An 18048-nucleotide genomic window follows, 5' to 3' on the forward strand; every position below is an offset into this window, starting at 1 on the left:
TAGAGAATAACAACGTCCTGAAATTGGAGTTGGAAAAAATAAAGAATTCACAGGAGATGCAGGGAAACAAAATTTATGAATTAGAAAAGGTTAAAAAAACACAGGAAAGTAGGATTTCTGAATTGGAAAAGATAAAAAAGTCTCAAGAAAATAGAATTTCTGAATTGGAAAAAGAAAATAATTCTCAAAAAAAAAATTAGGGAAATGGAAAAAAATTCAATAGAGCAAAATAATTCATTTAAAAATGAAATTGGGCATTTACAAAAAGAACTAAAAACTGTGAAAGAAGAAAATAACTCCTTAAAAGTCAGGATGGAACAAATAGAAATGAATGATTCACAGAGAACCCAAGAATCAGTCAAACAAAACAAAAAAAAATGAGAAGCTGGAGAACAACGTCAAATACTTACTGGGAAAATCTATAGACCTGGAAAATAGATCTAGGAGAGATAATCTGCGGATTATTGGACTTCCAGAAAACTATGACCAAAAAAAGAGCCTAGATTCTATTTTACAGGAAATTATCAAAGAGAACTGTCCAGAGGTAATAGAAACAGAAGGGAAAGTAGATGTGGAAAGAATTCATCGAACTCCTTCTGAAATAGACCCTGAAAAAAGAACACCACGGAATATAGTGGCTAAGCTGCAGAATTACCACACAAAGGAGCAAATCCTGCAAGCAGCTAGAAAAAAACAATTTAAATACCAAGGTGCCACAATAAGGGTCACCCAAGATCTGGCTGCCTCCACATTAAAAGATAGAAGGGCCTGGAACCTGATATTCCATAAGGCAAAAGATCAAGGACTGCAACCAAGAATGAACTACCCAGCTAAGTTTAGCATCTTTTTCCATGGAAGAAGATGGTCATTCAATGAAACAGAGGAATTCTATATGTTTCTAAGAAAAAAACCAGACTTAAACAAAAAATTTGATCTACATCCACAAGACTGAAGAGAAACAGAAAAAGGTACACAGAACCCTTGAGAACTGTAACTCTGTTGTGAGTATATAAAAAATACTCAAGGATAATTTGATTTTACTGATATAAAAGAAAAAAAGGGGGGTGTAGTAAAGGGAAGGAGGTCGGTTCAGAAAAAGGGGAAGGAGTGATAAAAAGAGGGAAACTACATCCCAGGAAGAGGCATAGAAAATACACCATATCTGAGGGAACTTAGTGAGGGGGAGAATCATTGTGTGAATCTTACTCTCATCAGGAGAGGCTCAAAGAGTAAATAATTAACATATTTGTTTTTCAGAGAATTTTCTCTTACCTCATTAAAAGGGGGGAGAGGAAAAGGGAAAAGGAAAAGGAGAATAAGTGAAGGGACTTGGAGGGAGGGGGGAGGGATCCTAAAAAAAAAAAAAAAAAAAAAGAGGGAGGGTTGCGCGTCACAAGGGGGGTCTGTAAATTAAATATCGGGGAGGGGGATCAGGGGGGTCAAGGGAAAAAAGCATAATCTGGGGATAATACGATGGCAGGAAATACAGAATTAGTAATTTTAACTGTAAATGTAAATTGGATGAACGATCCCATCAAACGGAGACGGATAGCAGATTGGATCAAAAAGCAGAACCCTACAATATGTTGCCTACAGGAAACACACTTAAAGCAGGGAGATACATACAGAATAAAGGTAAAAGGTTGGAACAGAGCCTATTATGCTTCAGGTAAAGCCAAAAAAGCAGGGGTAGCTATCCTTATCTCAGATCAAGCAAAAGCAGAAGTAGATCTCGTTAAAAAAGATAAGGAAGGAAACTATATCCTGCTGAAAGGTAGCATAAATAATGAAGCCATATCAATACTAAACATATATGCACCAAGTGGTATAGCATCTAACTTTCTAAAGGAAAAGTTAAGAGAACTGCAAGAAGAAATAGACAGTAAAACTATAATAGTGGGAGATCTCAACCTTGCACTCTCAGATTTAGACAAATCAAACCACAAAACAAACAAGAAAGAAATTAAAAAAGTAAATAGAATATTAGAAAAACTAGGTATGATAGACCTTTGGAGAAAACTGAATGGCAATAGAAAGGAATATACTTTCTTCTCAGCAGTTCATGGATCCTATACAAAAATTGACCATATATTAGGACATAAAGATCTCAAAATTAAATGTAGGAAGGCAGAAATAATAAATGCCTTCTTCTCAGATCACAATGCAATAAAAGCTACATTCAGTAAAAAGTTAGGGGTAAATAGACCAAAAAGTAATTGGAAACTGAATAATCTCATCTTAAAGAATGACTGGGTGAAAGAGCAAATTATAGAAACAATTAACAATTTCACCCAAGATAATGACAATGATGAGACATCATATCAAAATCTTTGGGATGCAGCTAAAGCAGTAATAAGGGGAAATTTTATATCTTTAGAGGCTTATTTGAAGAAAATTGAGAAAGAGAAGATTAACGAATTGGGCTTACAACTTAAAAGGCTAGAAAAAGACCAAATTATAAACCCCCAACCAAAAATTAAACTTGAAATACAAAAATTAAAAGGAGAAGTCAATAAAATTGAAAGTAAAAAAACTATTGAATTAATAAATAAAACCAAGAGTTGGTTTTATGAAAAAGCCAATAAAATAGATAAACCTTTGGTAAATTTGATCAAAAAAAAGAAAGAGGAAAATCAAATTGATCGTCTTACAAATGAAAAGGGGGATCTTTCCACCAATGAAGAGGAAATTAGAGAAATAATAAGGAGTTACTTTGCCCAACTTTATGCCAATAAATTTGATAACTTAAGTGAAATGGATGACTTCCTCCAAAAATATAGGCTCCCTAGATTAACAGAGGAGGAGATAAATTGCTTAAATAGTCCCATTTCAGAAAAAGAAATAGAACAAGCTATTAATCAACTCCCCAGGAAAAAATCCCCAGGGCCAGATGGATTCACATGTGAATTCTACCAAACATTTAAAGAACAATTAGCCCCAATGTTATATAAATTATTTGAAAAAATAGGGGATGAAGGAGTCCTACCAAACTCCTTTTATGACACAGACATGGTACTGATACCTAAACCAGGTAGACGAAAACTGAGAAAGAAAATTATAGACCAATCTCCTTAATGAATATTGATGCTAAAATCTTAAATAAGATATTAGCAAAAAGACTTCAGAAAATCATCTCCAAGATAATACACTATGATCAAGTAGGATTTATTCCAGGAATGCAGGGCTGGTTTAATATTAGGAAAACTATTAATATAATTGACCATATTAATAATCAAATTAATAAGAACCATATGATCATCTCAATAGATGCAGAAAAAGCATTTGACAAAATCCAACATCCATTCCTACTAAAAACTCTTGAGAGTATAGGAATAAATGGACTATTCCTTAGAATAATCAGGAGCATATATTTAAGACCTTCAGTAAGCATAATATGCAATAGAAATAAACTGCAACCTTTCCCAGTAAGATCAGGAGTGAAACAAGGTTGCCCACTATCACCATTACTATTCAATATAGTACTAGAAACGCTAGCCTCGGCAATAAGAGCCAAGAAAGAGATTCAAGGAATTAGAGTAGGAAATGAGGAAATTAAACTTTCACTTTTTGCAGATGACATGATGGTATACTTAGAGAACCCCAAAGACTCTGCTAAAAAGCTACTAGAAATAATTCAAAATTTCAGCAAAGTGGCAGGATACAAAATAAATCCACATAAATCCTCTGCATTTTTATATATCACTAACAAAATGCAACAGCAAGAGATACAAAGAGAAATTCCATTCCAAACAAATGTTGAGAGTATAAAATATTTGGGAATCCATCTACCAAAGAAAAGTCAGGAATTATATGAGAAAAATTACAAAACACTTGCCACAAAAATAAAATCAGATTTAAATAATTGGAAAGACATTCAATGCTCTTGGATAGGCCGAGCGAATATAATAAAGATGACAATACTCCCCAAACTAATCTATTTATTTAGTGCTATACCAATCAGACTCCCAAGAAACTATTTCAATGACCTAGAAAAAATAACAACAAAATTCATATGGAAGAATAAAAGGTCGAGAATTGCAAGGGAACTAATGAAAAAAAACTCAGAGGAAGGTGGTCTAAGTGTACCTGATCTAAAGCTATATTATATAGCAGCAGTCACCAAAACCATTTGGTATTGGCTAAGAAATAGACTAGTTGATCAGTGGCATAGGTTAGGTTCACAGGGCAAGATAGTGAATAAAAATAGCAATCTAATCTTTGACAAACCCAAAGATCCCAAATTTTGGGATAAGAATTCATTATTTGACAAAAACTGCTGGGAAAACTGGAAATTAGTATGGCAGAAACTAGGCATGGACCCACATTTAACACCACATACTAAGATTAGATCAAAATGGGTCCAAGATTTAGGCATAAAGAACGAAATCATAAATAAATTGGAGGAACATGGGATGGTTTACCTCTCAGACTTGTGGAGGAGGAAGGAGTTTGTGTCCAAGGGAGAACTAGAGACCATTATTGATCACAAAATCGAACATTTTGATTACACCAAATTAAAAAGTTTCTGCACAAACAAAACTAATGCAAACAAGATTAGAAGGGAAGTAACAAATTGGGAAAAAATTTTTACAGTTAAAGGTTCTGATAAAGGCCTCATCTCCAAAATATACAGAGAATTGACTTTAATTTATAAGAAATCAAGCCATTCTCCAATTGATAAATGGTCAAAGGATATGAACAGACAATTTTCAAATGATGAAATTAAAACTATTTCCACTCATATGAAAGAGTGTTCCAAATCACTATTGATCAGAGAAATGCAAATTAAGACAACTCTGAGGTATCATTACACACCTGTCAAATTGGCTAAGATGACAGGAACAAATAACGATGAATGTTGGAGGGGCTGTGGGAAAACTGGGGCACTGATGCATTGTTGGTGGAGTTGTGAAAGAATCCAACCATTCTGGAGAGCAATCTGGAATTATGCCCAAAAAGTTATCAAAATGTGCATACTCTTTGACCCAGCCATACTACTACTGGGCTTCTACCCCAAGGAACTATTAAAGAAGGGAAAGCGTCCTGTATGTGCCAAAATGTTTGTGGCAGCCCTTTTCATAGTGGCTAGAAGCTGGAAGATGAATGGATGTCCATCAATTGGAGAATGGTTGGGTAAACTATGGTATATGAAGGTTATGGAATATTATTGTTCTATAAGAAATGACCAACAGGAGAAATACAGAGAGGCTTGGAGAGACTTACATCAACTGATGCTGAATGAAACGAGCAGAACCAGAAGATCATTATACACTTCAACAATGATACTGTATGAGGATGTATGCTGATGGAGGTGGATTTCTTCAACATAGAGAAGAGCTAATCCAATTCCAATTGATTAATGATGGACAGAACCAGCTACATCCAGAAAAGGAACACTGGGAAATGAATGTAAACTGTTATTTTTACCTTCTGAATCCAATTCTTCCTGTGCAACAAAAAATTCGGTTCTACACACATATATTGTATCTAGAATATACTGTAATATATTTAACATATATAAGACTGCTTGCCATCTGGGGGAGGGGGTTGGGGGAGGAAGGGAAAAAATCTGAATAGAAGTAAGTGCAAGGGATAATGTTGTAAAAAATTACCCATGCATATGTACTGTCAAAAAAATGTTATAATTACAAAATAAAATAAAAATTTAAAAAAAAAAAAAGAAATAGACCGGTAGATCAGTGGAACAGATTAGATACAAAGGACAAAAAAGGGTACATCTATAGCAATCTAATCTTTGACAAACCCAAAGATTCCAACATTAGGGATAAAAATTCATTATTCGGAAAAAACTATTGGGAAAACTGGAAATTAGTATGGCAGAAATTAGATATGGATCCACACTTAACACCATACCATATACCAAGATAAGATCAAAATGGATCCATGATTTAGGCATAAAGAGGGAGATAATAAATAGATTAGAGGAACAGAGGATAATCTACTTCTCAGACTTGTGGAGGAGGAAGGAATTTATGACCAGAGGAGAACTAGAGATCATTATTGATCACAAAATAGAAGATTTTGATTACATCAAACTAAAAAGTTTCTGTACAAATAATACTAATGCAAACAAGATTAGAAGGGAAGTAACAAATTGGGAAAATATTTTTAAAAACAAAGGTTCTGACAAAGGTCTCATTTCCAAAATATATAGAGAACTGACCCTAATTTATAAGAAACCGAACCATTCTCCAATTGATAAATGGTCAAAGGATATGAACAGACAATTCTCAGAGGAAGAAATTGAAACTATATCCACTCACATGAAAGAGTGTTCCAAATCACTACTGATCAGAGAAATGCAAATTAAGACCACTCTGAGATACCACTACACACCTGTCAGATTGGCTAAGATGACAGGAACAAATAATGATAAATGTTGGAGGGGATGTGGGGAAATTGGGACACTAATACATTGCTGGTGGAGTTGCGAAAGAATCCAGCCATTCTGGAGAGCAATCTGGAATTATGCCCAAAAAGTTATCAAACTGTGCATACCCTTTGACCCAGCAGCGCTACTACTGGGATTATATCCCAAAGAAATACTAAAGAGCGGAAAGAGACATATATGTGCCAAAATGTTTGTGACAGCTCTTTTTGTTGTAGCTAGAAACTGGAAGATGAATGGATGTCCATCAGTTGGAGAATGGTTGGGTAAATTGTGGTATATGAAGGTTATGGAATATTATTGCTCTGTAAGAAATGACCAGCAGGAGGAATACAGAGAGGCCTGGAGAGACTTAAATCAACTGATGCTGAGTGAAATGAGCAGAACCAGAAGATCACTGTACACTTCAACAACAATACTGTATGAGGATGTATTCTGATGGAAGTGGAGATCTTCAACATAAAGAAGATCCAACTCACTTCCAGTTGATCAATGATGGACAGAGGTAGCTACACCCAGAGAAGAAACACTGGGAAGTGAATGTAAATTGTTAGCACTAATATCTGTCTGCCCAGGTTGCATGTACCTTCGGATTCTAATGTTTATTGTGCAACAAGAAAATGATATTCACACACATGTATTGTACCTAGACTATATTGTAACACATGTAAAATGTATGGGATTGCCTGTCATCGGGGGGAGGGAATAGAGGGAAGGGGGGTGGTAATTTGGAAAAATGAATACAAGGGATAATATTATAAAAAAAAAATATATATATATATATAATAAAAAAAATTAAAAAAAAAAAAAGAAATTTGATAAGTTAGTATGGTATTAAGCACACCCTTCAAAAACTTTATTTTAGAAGAGAAACCACTCTTAGTAATTTCTGGCAATGTGATTTGTTGACAGTATATCATGATAGACAAGTCACCCAATAAATAACAATATGTCCTAATTAGCCTCACTAACTTGGCATTCAGAATGCTTTTGGTCAGGGTTATATTGTCCAGTCTATACTTAAAGAGGTTTAATATGACAATCAGTAGACATCATTAATGTCTTTGAGTGATTAGTGAATGGGAAAACATTGTTTTATATCCAGATATTGGTATATTTGTTTAAGTGGCTTGGAACAACCAGTTGATTTCTACTTTTGTCTATTATGTGTGAAATGTATTGAAAGCTGAATTATTGAAAATGTACCTAAATAAAATGTTATATTTTCCCCCTTACTTAAGTATCTACTTTTTAATAAACATGTCTTTTTTTTTAAATATAGTCCAAAATCCCACCTACTAATGACTTCAAAGTTGGCATGAAATTGGAAGCACGTGACCCACGAAATGTCACTTCTGTTTGCATTGCCACCGTCATTGGAATTACTGGTGCCAGATTACGATTGCGGCTGGATGGCAGTGACAATAAAAATGACTTTTGGAGGCTTGTAGATTCTTCCGATATACAGCCCATTGGAACTTGTGAAAAGAAAGGAGGCATGCTTCAGCCTCCTCTGGGTAAGGAGAAAATGCTTCATTATGTTCCTGTTAGTTTGAGCCTCAGTAAAATAATTTGAGATAATTTTTTATCTCTACAGTATTCCTGGCAAGCTTTACAATTAAATACCCAATTTGTATGAGGAAAAGATGAATGAGGATAGGTAGCAGAATGGTGTGTATAATGGAGTTATTCAATATTGAAGCTCCAAAATTCGATGTCTGTTGCCTGTTATAAAGTATTTTATTGTGGCATAAATGTGCCTCTGAGGTGTTTTAAGCAACTATCAGTAATTTGGAAAGATATCTGAGACTGGTAGAAAAATTTTTGTCTGTCATACAAAGAATATGATCCAGCAGCGTTACTATTGGGCTTATATATATATATATATATATATATATATATATATATATATATATATATATATATATGTATATATATATACATATATATATATATATATATATATATATATATATTATATATATAGAGATCTTAAAAAAGGGAAAGGAATCCATATATGCAAATATGTTTGTGGCATCCTTTTTGTAGTGGCTAGAAACTGGAAACTGAGTGAATGCCCATCAATTGGAGAATGGTTGAATAAATTATGGTATATGAATGTTATATGGAATATTATTGTTCTCTAAGAAATGACCAACAGGATGATTTCAGAAAGGCCTGGAGAGACTTGCATGGATTAATGCTTAGTGAAATGAGCAGAGCCAAAAGATCATTATACATGGCAACAACAAAATTATATGATAATCAGTTCTGATGGATGTGGCTCTCTTCAACAGTGAGATAATTCAAACTAGTTAAAATTGTTTAGTAATAAAGAGAGTCAGCTACACCCAGAGAGAGAAATATGGGAAATGATTGTGGACCACAATATAGCATTTCCACTCTTTCTGCTATTGTTTGCTTTGCATTTTTATTTTCCTTCTCAGGTTTCTTTCTTTCTTTTTAAATCCTTATTTTTCTTGTGCAGCAAGATAAGTATATAAATATGTAGACATATATTGGATTTAACATATACTTTAACATATTTAACATGTATTGGACTAACTGCCATGTAGGGGAAAGGAGGGAAAAAGTTGGAATAGAAGGTTTTGCAAGGGTCAGTGTTGAAAAATTACCCATGCATACGTTTTGTAAATAAAAAGCTATAATAATAATTTTAAAAAAAGAAACTTGGATCTTCTTTTTAACAAATTTTAATTTTCTATATAAAAATAATTTTTAACCTTAAAGAAATCCCACAATTTTGAATTCCAGAATTCTCTCAAATACAGTTCTCTACCCTCCCTCCTTATTGAGAAGGCAAGCAATTTGATATATATGCAGCTATATAGAACATATATCCATATTAGTCATGCCGTGAAAAAAATCACAGACCAAAATACCCCAAGAAAAAGATAAACAGTATGCTTCAATTTGCATTCATACTTCATTTGTAATTTTTCTGGATGTGGATAGCAGTTTTCATCAGTTCTTCATAATTGTCTTGGATCTTTATATTGCTGAGAGAAGCTAAGTCCTTCACAATTGATTCTTTTACAGTATTGCTGTTATTGTATACATTGTTCTCCAGGTTCTATTCACTGATACCTATTTTTAATCAAATGTAAAGCCCAAATGATCCAATTCAAGTTCTGCATGTGGACTACATAGTGTTAGTGTGTCCAATGCCAATAATTCTCAGTTCAGACTATAAGTTAGAAAGATTTTCATTCTGGTTTAGTAGAAGGAATTTTACTCTGATTTTCCCTGACATCAGTGAACATTTGGACCAAACAATCACAAAAAAGGAAATTATTAGGTAAATAGCTGGCATGATCTCTTGCCCTGCTTCATTCACCTGTTGGATGAATTTGGTGCTCCCCTCACTTTAATAATAATTTTTTTTTCCAATTACGTGTAAATAGATTTCAACATTAATTTTTATAAGATTTGGAGTTCAAATTTTTTCTATCCTTTTCCTTTCCCTCCCTCAAGACAACAAGTTATCCAGATTATATATGTATAATCATTTTAAACATTTCTATAGTCATATTGTGAAAGAAAAATCAGAACAAAAAGGAAAAACCATGAGAAAGGGAAAAAAATGAAAATATTATGCATCTGTCTGCATTCAGTCTCCATAGTTCTTCCTCTGAATGTGGATAGCATTTTCCATCCCAAGTCTGTTGAAATTATCTTGGATCACTGTATTGCTGAGAAGAGCTAAGTCTGTCATAGTTAATGATCAACAGTCTTCTTATTATTGTTGTGTACACTGTTCTTCTGGTTCTGCTCACCTCTCTCAGCATCAGTTCATATAAGTTTTTCTGAGTTTTTCTGAAATCTGTGTGTTCATCATTTTTTATTGTACAGCCATTCCATATTTGATGGTTGTCCCCTGAATTTCCATTTCGTTGCCACTACATAAAGAGTTACAGCAAACATTTTTGCATATGTGGGTTCTTTTCCCTTTTTTTATGATCTCTTTGGATATAAGCCCAGTAGAAACATTGCTGGATTGGTTTTATAGTCCTTCTGGCATGGTTTGAAATTGCTCTCCATAACGGATCAGTTCATGACTCCACCAACAGTGCATTAGAATTGCCCAATTTGATTTTTTTTGGAGCACTGGGAGTATGGCATCTCTGGAAAATGAACTTGTTTAATATATAGCTTTTTATTTGCAAAATATGCATGAGTAATTTTCAACATTGACCCTTGCAAAATCTTCTATTTCAACTTTTCCCCTTTTCCATACTCATTTTGAAATGTTGAATGTGCCCTTAATTTTATGAATCTACCCCAATTTTGGGGGGAGAGTTTCTAGTGGAGAGAAAGTGTGGGTAGCTAGAATGAGCACTGGACTTAAATAACAGTGGGTTAAATAACAGATGCATAATATTTTCATTTTTTCCTTGTTTTTTCTCACTCATGGTTTTTCCCTGTTTTCTTTGAATTTTTCTGTGAAATAGAAATAATTGTATTATCTACTTAATGAATTGTAACGTGCTTTTAAAACTATGAAATAGTATATAAATATGAATAGTCAAAAGACCTTTGAAAGGTGGACTACACATTTAAAAATGTTGATGAATTTATTTCTTTAAATACTTATATAACCTGGGAGAAATGAAATGTGTTTGGGCTTTTGCTTGATAATTTTGTAAAGTTGGAAGGTAAGAATAGGCATTCAGTTCTCTCTCATTTTAAATTCTCTAAAATTCTAAGTTTGATATATAAAATCTTGTCTCTCTACTCCTGCTACATTGTTAGCTGCACTTCCTCTACTGCAGAATATGTTTAATTGTTAGTTTTAGTTTTGCTTCTGGGTTAGCTTAAGGTTAGAGTATATTTCTCTTTTTACTGCTTTCTTATGTTAGAAATTTTCCTATTCCAAATTTGTAAATATTCATTTTTTTTACTAGAGTGGCAAATATACTATTAAATTTTTGCATTCTTGTTCTTTTTAAAAATGTCTTCATCTTTTTTGTTATTTTCCTCATGTTCATAGTGTATTTTCATCAAGTACATTTGGTTGTAAAAAAAACTCTAAGAAATATAAATATAAAATTGCAGCTGAATGAATACATTTAATTTCCTAGTTTAGTTTTGAAACCATCTTATCAGGAATACTATATGTGCCAGTTAGTGTAGAATAATGTTTTATTGTGATTATTTGGATTTAAAATATATTGCTTTTATAGCAATTCATATTCCCACCACAGTTTTAGTGAATGTTTCTATTAATATGTAAAGTATATTATCCCTGTGTACAAGTCTTCTTAATATTGAAAAATTATCTTTACCAGTATTCATCACTTTTTTGCCATTTTTTGTTTTTTCTATATTTAATTTTTATCACTTTGGTTTCTCTACATAGTTAAATTTCATTTCCCCTAAAATTGAATGGTAAAGGATTAATTTTTCAGTTACCTTAAGGAAAAATGAGCAGCACAATTTAGGAAATTTAAAATATTGATTAAGTGAGAAGTATAGAGACAATATTAGAACAAACTAAGGTTTGTGTATGTTCATTCACATTGTTTTTCATAATCTATGAGGTTATACAGATGAATACCTCTTGATTAGAAATCTGTGTATTTAAATTACATGTTCTTTTCACATATCTTTCATGAGTATATTCCCCTCAAAACCAAATTTTGGTAAAGCATTATTAAGTAGTTTTCTTTGTTAATTTTTTGGATTTTTTTTTTCCCTTCAGATTCATCAATTTATAATAAGTATTTCACTTGCCTGCCTTTTTTAGTGCAGCCATTGAGACATTGTATTTATAACAAAAGACCCCTCAATTCAGGCATCAGGATGAGCAACTGCTAAGGGGAAACCGATTGTCCATCTCTAAAAAAACAAGAGAAGCTATTGAGCTTTGTCAGGTTCTTCGATTGAGAACTTGCTAAAAAAGCAACCCATAATTGTGCATGGTGTTGGACACTTGTACTTCTCCTTTCTAGGAAGCTTAGGCTTGTGCGTCACTTGAGCTTAGGAGTTCTTAGTAGTAGGGGACTGTGCCCTTTGGGTGGGTGTCTATACCAAGTTGAGCATTAATTGACCTCCCTAGTCCTGTATGGGAGACAACCAAGCTGGAACAAACTAGCCCAAGTCATAAAATGTAGGTCATCAGTAGGGGCATTGGGACCATAAATTACCCTTCCATTCTGGGGGACATAGGGAGACCCAGTCTTAAAAAAAGAAAGAGCATCTTTTATGTTTTGCATTTGTCATTGATGCTAAAAGTGGCTGATCACCTTTAGCGGCTATTGAAGAAGAGGTTACAAAAATTGGAATAGATTTTTCTTCAGAAGAGAGGCAGCCACAGGCAATTAAATTAGGACAAAGGGAATGAAAGGGAGATCCTGATAGTGCAAAAAGTAATAAAAAATGTCTTTACACAAATGATATTTTTGCTTTTACGATTCCCATTGTAGCTGTAGATGTTTGGGATGGTAGTGGTGAAAGTTGTTCTTCAGCAGTAGGATATAAGGCCTTCATTCAGTATCTCATCAACTTTGTGATTCAGCTTGACTCTAAAGAAATGCTTTTAGTATTTGTTTTCAATATAGTCATAGGTCATTGCATCAATATAATATGAGCATCAGCATAGTACTTTCATTCCCTGGGTAGAATATTTATTCTTCCAGAAATGATGGTGAAGAAGTATCCTTACTACTGACACATTAGTAAACTTGTTGAAAACCTCATGCTGTAATTTTTTATTGAAGCTTCATTTTTTTAATTAAATAGGATTTCAGATGAATGCATCATCTTGGCCAATGTTCCTCTTAAGAACATTAAATGGAGCTGAAATGGCACCTGCAGCATTCTTTAAAAAGGTAAGAAGAAAGACTTCCCATGGAAACAAATTTCCATCATTTGGGTATTTCATTATTTAATGAAAATACTGAGTTTTTTCTTTAGTATGAAAGGCAAGAATTATTTTAAATTACTTTTAACTGGAATGGTAAGGTTATAAAACAGGCCAGAAAATAATTACATTTCATTACCTTTTAATTTGAAAACTATACTATAAATAGGAATAGACTAGTATCTTGCATTAGAACAAGAACTGAGTAGAAAGTAAAGTAGATTGATTTCATTTGGGAAATTATGTTGTGTTTCAATGACCCTTATTACTGTGTTTTTAATTCCACCATTTTTTGAGTAATATTAAGTCAGTGATAATTACTGTCATGGATCACTAAGTTCTCAGAAGAATCAAAATTTCAGATTACTTTTGGAGGCAATAGAAAGATTTATAGTTCAACAATGAGATGAACCAAATCAGTTCCAATAGAGCAGTAATGAACTGAACCAGCTACATACACCCAGCAAAAGAACTCTGAGAGATGACTATGAACCACTACATAGAATTCCCAATCCCTCTAATTTTGTCCACCTGCATTTTGGATTTCCTTCATAGGCTAATTGTACACTATTTCAAAGTCCGATTCTTTTTGTACAGCAAAACAACTGTTTGGACATATATACATATATTATATTTAATTTATACTTTTTTTTCCCCCCTGAGGCTGGGGTTAAGTGATTTGCCCAGGGTCTCACGGCTAGGACTTGTTAAGTGTCTGAGACCAGATTTGAACTCAGGTCCTCCTGAATTCAGGGCTGGTGCTCTATCCACTGCACCATCTAGCTGCCCCTAATTTATACTTTAACATATTTAACATATATTGGTCAACCTGCCATATAGGGGGGAGAGGGGGAAATTAGAACAAAAAGTTTGGCAACTGTCAATGTTGTAAAATTATTCATGCATATATATGGTAAATAAAAACTATTAATAAATTTTTTAAAAAAGAAAGATATATAGTTGTTGTTAATTGACTTCAGCATATAGAGTATTTATTTTTACAGATTGAGGTTGAAAAAAATGACTTGTATTTGGTCCCAGAGGGGTTACTTAGAAGTAATGGATGGAATTTATTAGAGATGTGTTTTTGGGCATGTGGTGAGAAAAAAGCTCACAATAATCATTCAAGAGTAAAATGAGCTTTTTTAGGAGGTAGTAGGTTCCTCTCCCTAGAAGATTTCAAGTAATGTTTGGATGATAACTTGCTGGGAATGCTCTAGAGCAGAATTTTATTTAGGTACTGATTATATATTCTAGATGATCCCAGTTTCTTGTCAACTCTTCAGATTCTGAGACATCAGAATAGCATTATCTCTAGCTGACTATATTACTGGAAAAAGGAGTAGTCTGGTCATTTAATAAGAGCAAGAAATATTAGAAGAGGGTATATAGCTCAGATGTCATACCATAATGCAGTATGTTATTCATGGATTGGGGCTGATGAATCAGAACCACTTTGGAAGTTTCAGAGGAAAAAGAAGGGCATGAGACCACAGGGATAGAATAATTGTGTATGTTTTAAGTATGGTCATTTTGTTAGTTGTTTGTTTAAAAAAAAAAAAACTTTTAAAGAAGAAATTGCTATGGAAGCAAGAATGTTTGTTTTTTTTTTTTCTCTTTCAAAATTAATAGCTATGGGGGCAACTAGGTGGCTAGAGTGCATAGTCAGGACGACTTGAATTCAAATTCGGCCTCAGACACTTAATACTTCTTAGCTGTGTGACCCTGGGCAAGTCATTTAATCCCAATTGCCTCAGGGAGAAAAAAAAAGCTATAAAAACAAAAGACAATAAAAATGTGTTTTTGAAAATGCTGATTTTTTTAAAAAAATAATTGAAATGTAGTATAATCAGCAGCCTCACCTCAATAAATTCTCTCAGTTGACAGGCTAAATTAGGGTCTGGGTGACTAACAAGACTCAGACTTATTGGTGAGTTAGGAGAGTTGTCAGAAGACCAAAACTAGCATTTTTTCACAGATTATTGATAGGTTTGTTTTTGTAATATAATTTAATTATTTAATAGGCTCTTCTAAGTATTTTGCTGAAACTCAAAATTGAGTATCTATTTTACTTGGTAGTCTCTTTTAAATACTCATTACCATATTTATGAAGGAGTGTGAAGAAACTTATTCCAGGATGAGTTTTTCTTAATAAGGTGAATAAAGAAAGCTCTTTTGATTCATTAAAAGTTTTAGCTCAGTTTTATAACATTAATTTTGAAAAATAGTTCTCTATTTTAAGCAGCAGAGGGAGACATTTCCCTAACAATCTCTAAGCAATCCCAGAGAAAAGGTATTCATCTTAATAGCAAGCCCCTGCTATCTCAGAGTAGGTTTACATTTTTTTTTTTAATGAGGTTTTTGTATATTTGGGAAAATAGATATCTCTAGCCCAAATTTAAAAAAAAACAAAAAACTTTTTGGTTTTTAATGGAAAAATCCTTAGTAATTCTGACAAAAGATACTAAACTCTAAATGACTGTAAATTCTGGATTGGATTATCAGTGATTTTCTTTGTGCCAGCTTTTCATAAAGTGTACTTCTTGGAACATAGCTATGAATATAGATATTTCACTTTGACATTCTTTGTATCACTATATATTTAAATCCAAAATATTTATTTAATATCAATTATACAAGATATGAAAAATAAATACCTTTAAAAGAGTTCTGTGACTGTCATTTATGAAAAGGGATAGGAACCTGACTTATGATTATACTAGTATAGGAAACTTCCAAATAAAGAAATATTTTCTGTTCTTAAGGGTTGCTATCTGCTCTCTAAAGATAAGTCTCAGAGAATTTTCTAGAACACAGAGGTAATATCACTTCTCAGTGATTACGTAAACCATCATACGTTGACAGGATCTTAAACCTACCTCTTTCTATTTCTTAAGTCATCTTGATATTTCTATCTTATGTTTTTTTCTTGTAATTAGGTCTAAAAATTTGTATTTATTTTCAAAATGCTCACCATTCATTGCTATTCATTTATATTTTAGCAGGACTACTAAATATGATTGTTAACCTTAAGAATTGTTCAACATTACTTTTACTTCATATTTTTATTTTTAGATTATTTTCTTTAACAGTTGTTATAAGTATGTAGTTTATGTGATATTACATTATTCAGAAACTATTATTTCCTAAAGGAGACCTTTTTTAGTTCTACATGCCACTTTCCTTCTTTCCTTTATACCCTTAACCAGTTGCTATTTCCTTTGCCATATTACTTTATTTCTCTTGCATGCTCTCTCTGTGTGTGCTGTTTTCCTAAGAGGATTAAGCAAGTTGAGGAAAGGGACTATTTTATTTGTCTTAGTACGTTTGTATGTTCAAAATGATATATAATAAATGCTTAGTGAATGTGTGATGATTGAACAGCAGTAAGTTCACTGTTTTTTTTTTGGGGGGTTGTTTTTTGTTTTTGTTTTAATCAACAAATAGTAGTTCTTGGCCTTGGAACATTTTAGCAAGAATAAATTTCGTACCTTAGCTTTGGTACTCTTTACCTACTTCTCTTTTGCCTGCAGTTTTGCTTAGTTTTGATCAAACAATCAATAAATATTTATGAAGTGCCTGTCATGTGTAAGGCACTATTGGTAGTACCAAAGGATAAAACAGTCTGTACCTTCAGTGAGCTTACAATATAATGGGGGGGGGGTAGGAGAGTGGACTGCATAACAAGTGCATATAAAATATTAGTATAAATATAAAATTAATATACACACAAAGTAATTGAATACAATGTAAATATCTAGTTTTGAATGTCTTGCAGACAGATAGTGATGTGATAATAAAGCTTAGGTGAGAGACAGGGGCTAGATATGTAGTTCTGAGTAACCAGCATAGATTTTTATTTTATTTTATTTTTTTTAATAGTTTTTATTTATCAGATATCTGAATAGGTAATTTTACAATATTGACAATTGCCAAGCCTTTTGTTCTAATTTTTTCCCTCTTCCCCTCCCCCCCATGGCAGGTTGACCAATGCATGTTAAATATGTTAGAGTATAAATTAAATATAATATATGGATACACAGCATAGACTTTTAAAAAATACTATTTTATGTTTTCCTCAATCACCTGTTAAAATAATTTTAAAACTTTCTTTTTAGTTTTGATTGCCAAATTCTATTTCCCCTTCCCTCACTCCCTCTTCCCTGAAACAGTAAGCAATCCAGTACAGGCTATACATATGAAATCATGAATTTCCATATTAGCCATTTGTATAAGAAGACTTGAATTTAAAATAAAATTAAAAAAAAAAAAAGAATGAAAGTGAAAAATACCATACTGCAATCAGTTCTTTCTCTGGAGGTGAATAGCATGTTTCAATCATGTATTCTTTGGGATTGTCTGTATTGTATTGTTGAGAATAGCCAAATCATTCACAATTCTTTATGTACGGTATTGCTGATACTATATGTAATATTTTCCTAGTTCTTTTCATCTCACTCAACAGTTTATGTCATTCTCTGCATGTTTTTCTAAAATCATTCTGCTTGTCATTTCATTGAATAATCAATCATATTCATTGCTACAACTTGTTTAGACATTCCCCAATTGGTGAGCATCCCCTCGATTTCCAATTCTTAGCCGTTGCAAAAAGAGCTGCTATAAATGTTTTTGCACATAGGTCCTTTTCCTTTATTCTTTTTTGGGATATAGTGATATTGTTCGAATCAAAAATATGCAGTTTTGTAGCCCTTTAGGATTAGTTGCAAATTGTTCTCCAAAATGGTTGCCTGAATTT

At 32.9% G+C, this 18048-nt stretch overlaps 1 protein-coding gene across 1 annotated transcript in view; it reads left to right on the forward strand.

Annotated features, from left to right (window-relative positions):
- Positions 1 to 18048, forward strand: part of SCML2 (Scm polycomb group protein like 2) — a 137814-nt gene that overhangs the window by 36714 nt on the left and 83052 nt on the right. The window contains exons 5-6 of the mRNA XM_074299888.1: positions 7692 to 7926; positions 13172 to 13260. Of these exons, the coding sequence (XP_074155989.1) occupies positions 7692 to 7926; positions 13172 to 13260 (324 nt within the window). The remainder of the gene's footprint in view (positions 1 to 7691; positions 7927 to 13171; positions 13261 to 18048) is intronic.

The sequence above is a fragment of the Sminthopsis crassicaudata genome, chromosome 3, assembly GCF_048593235.1.
Source record: "Sminthopsis crassicaudata isolate SCR6 chromosome 3, ASM4859323v1, whole genome shotgun sequence".
Taxonomy (NCBI): domain Eukaryota; kingdom Metazoa; phylum Chordata; class Mammalia; order Dasyuromorphia; family Dasyuridae; genus Sminthopsis; species Sminthopsis crassicaudata.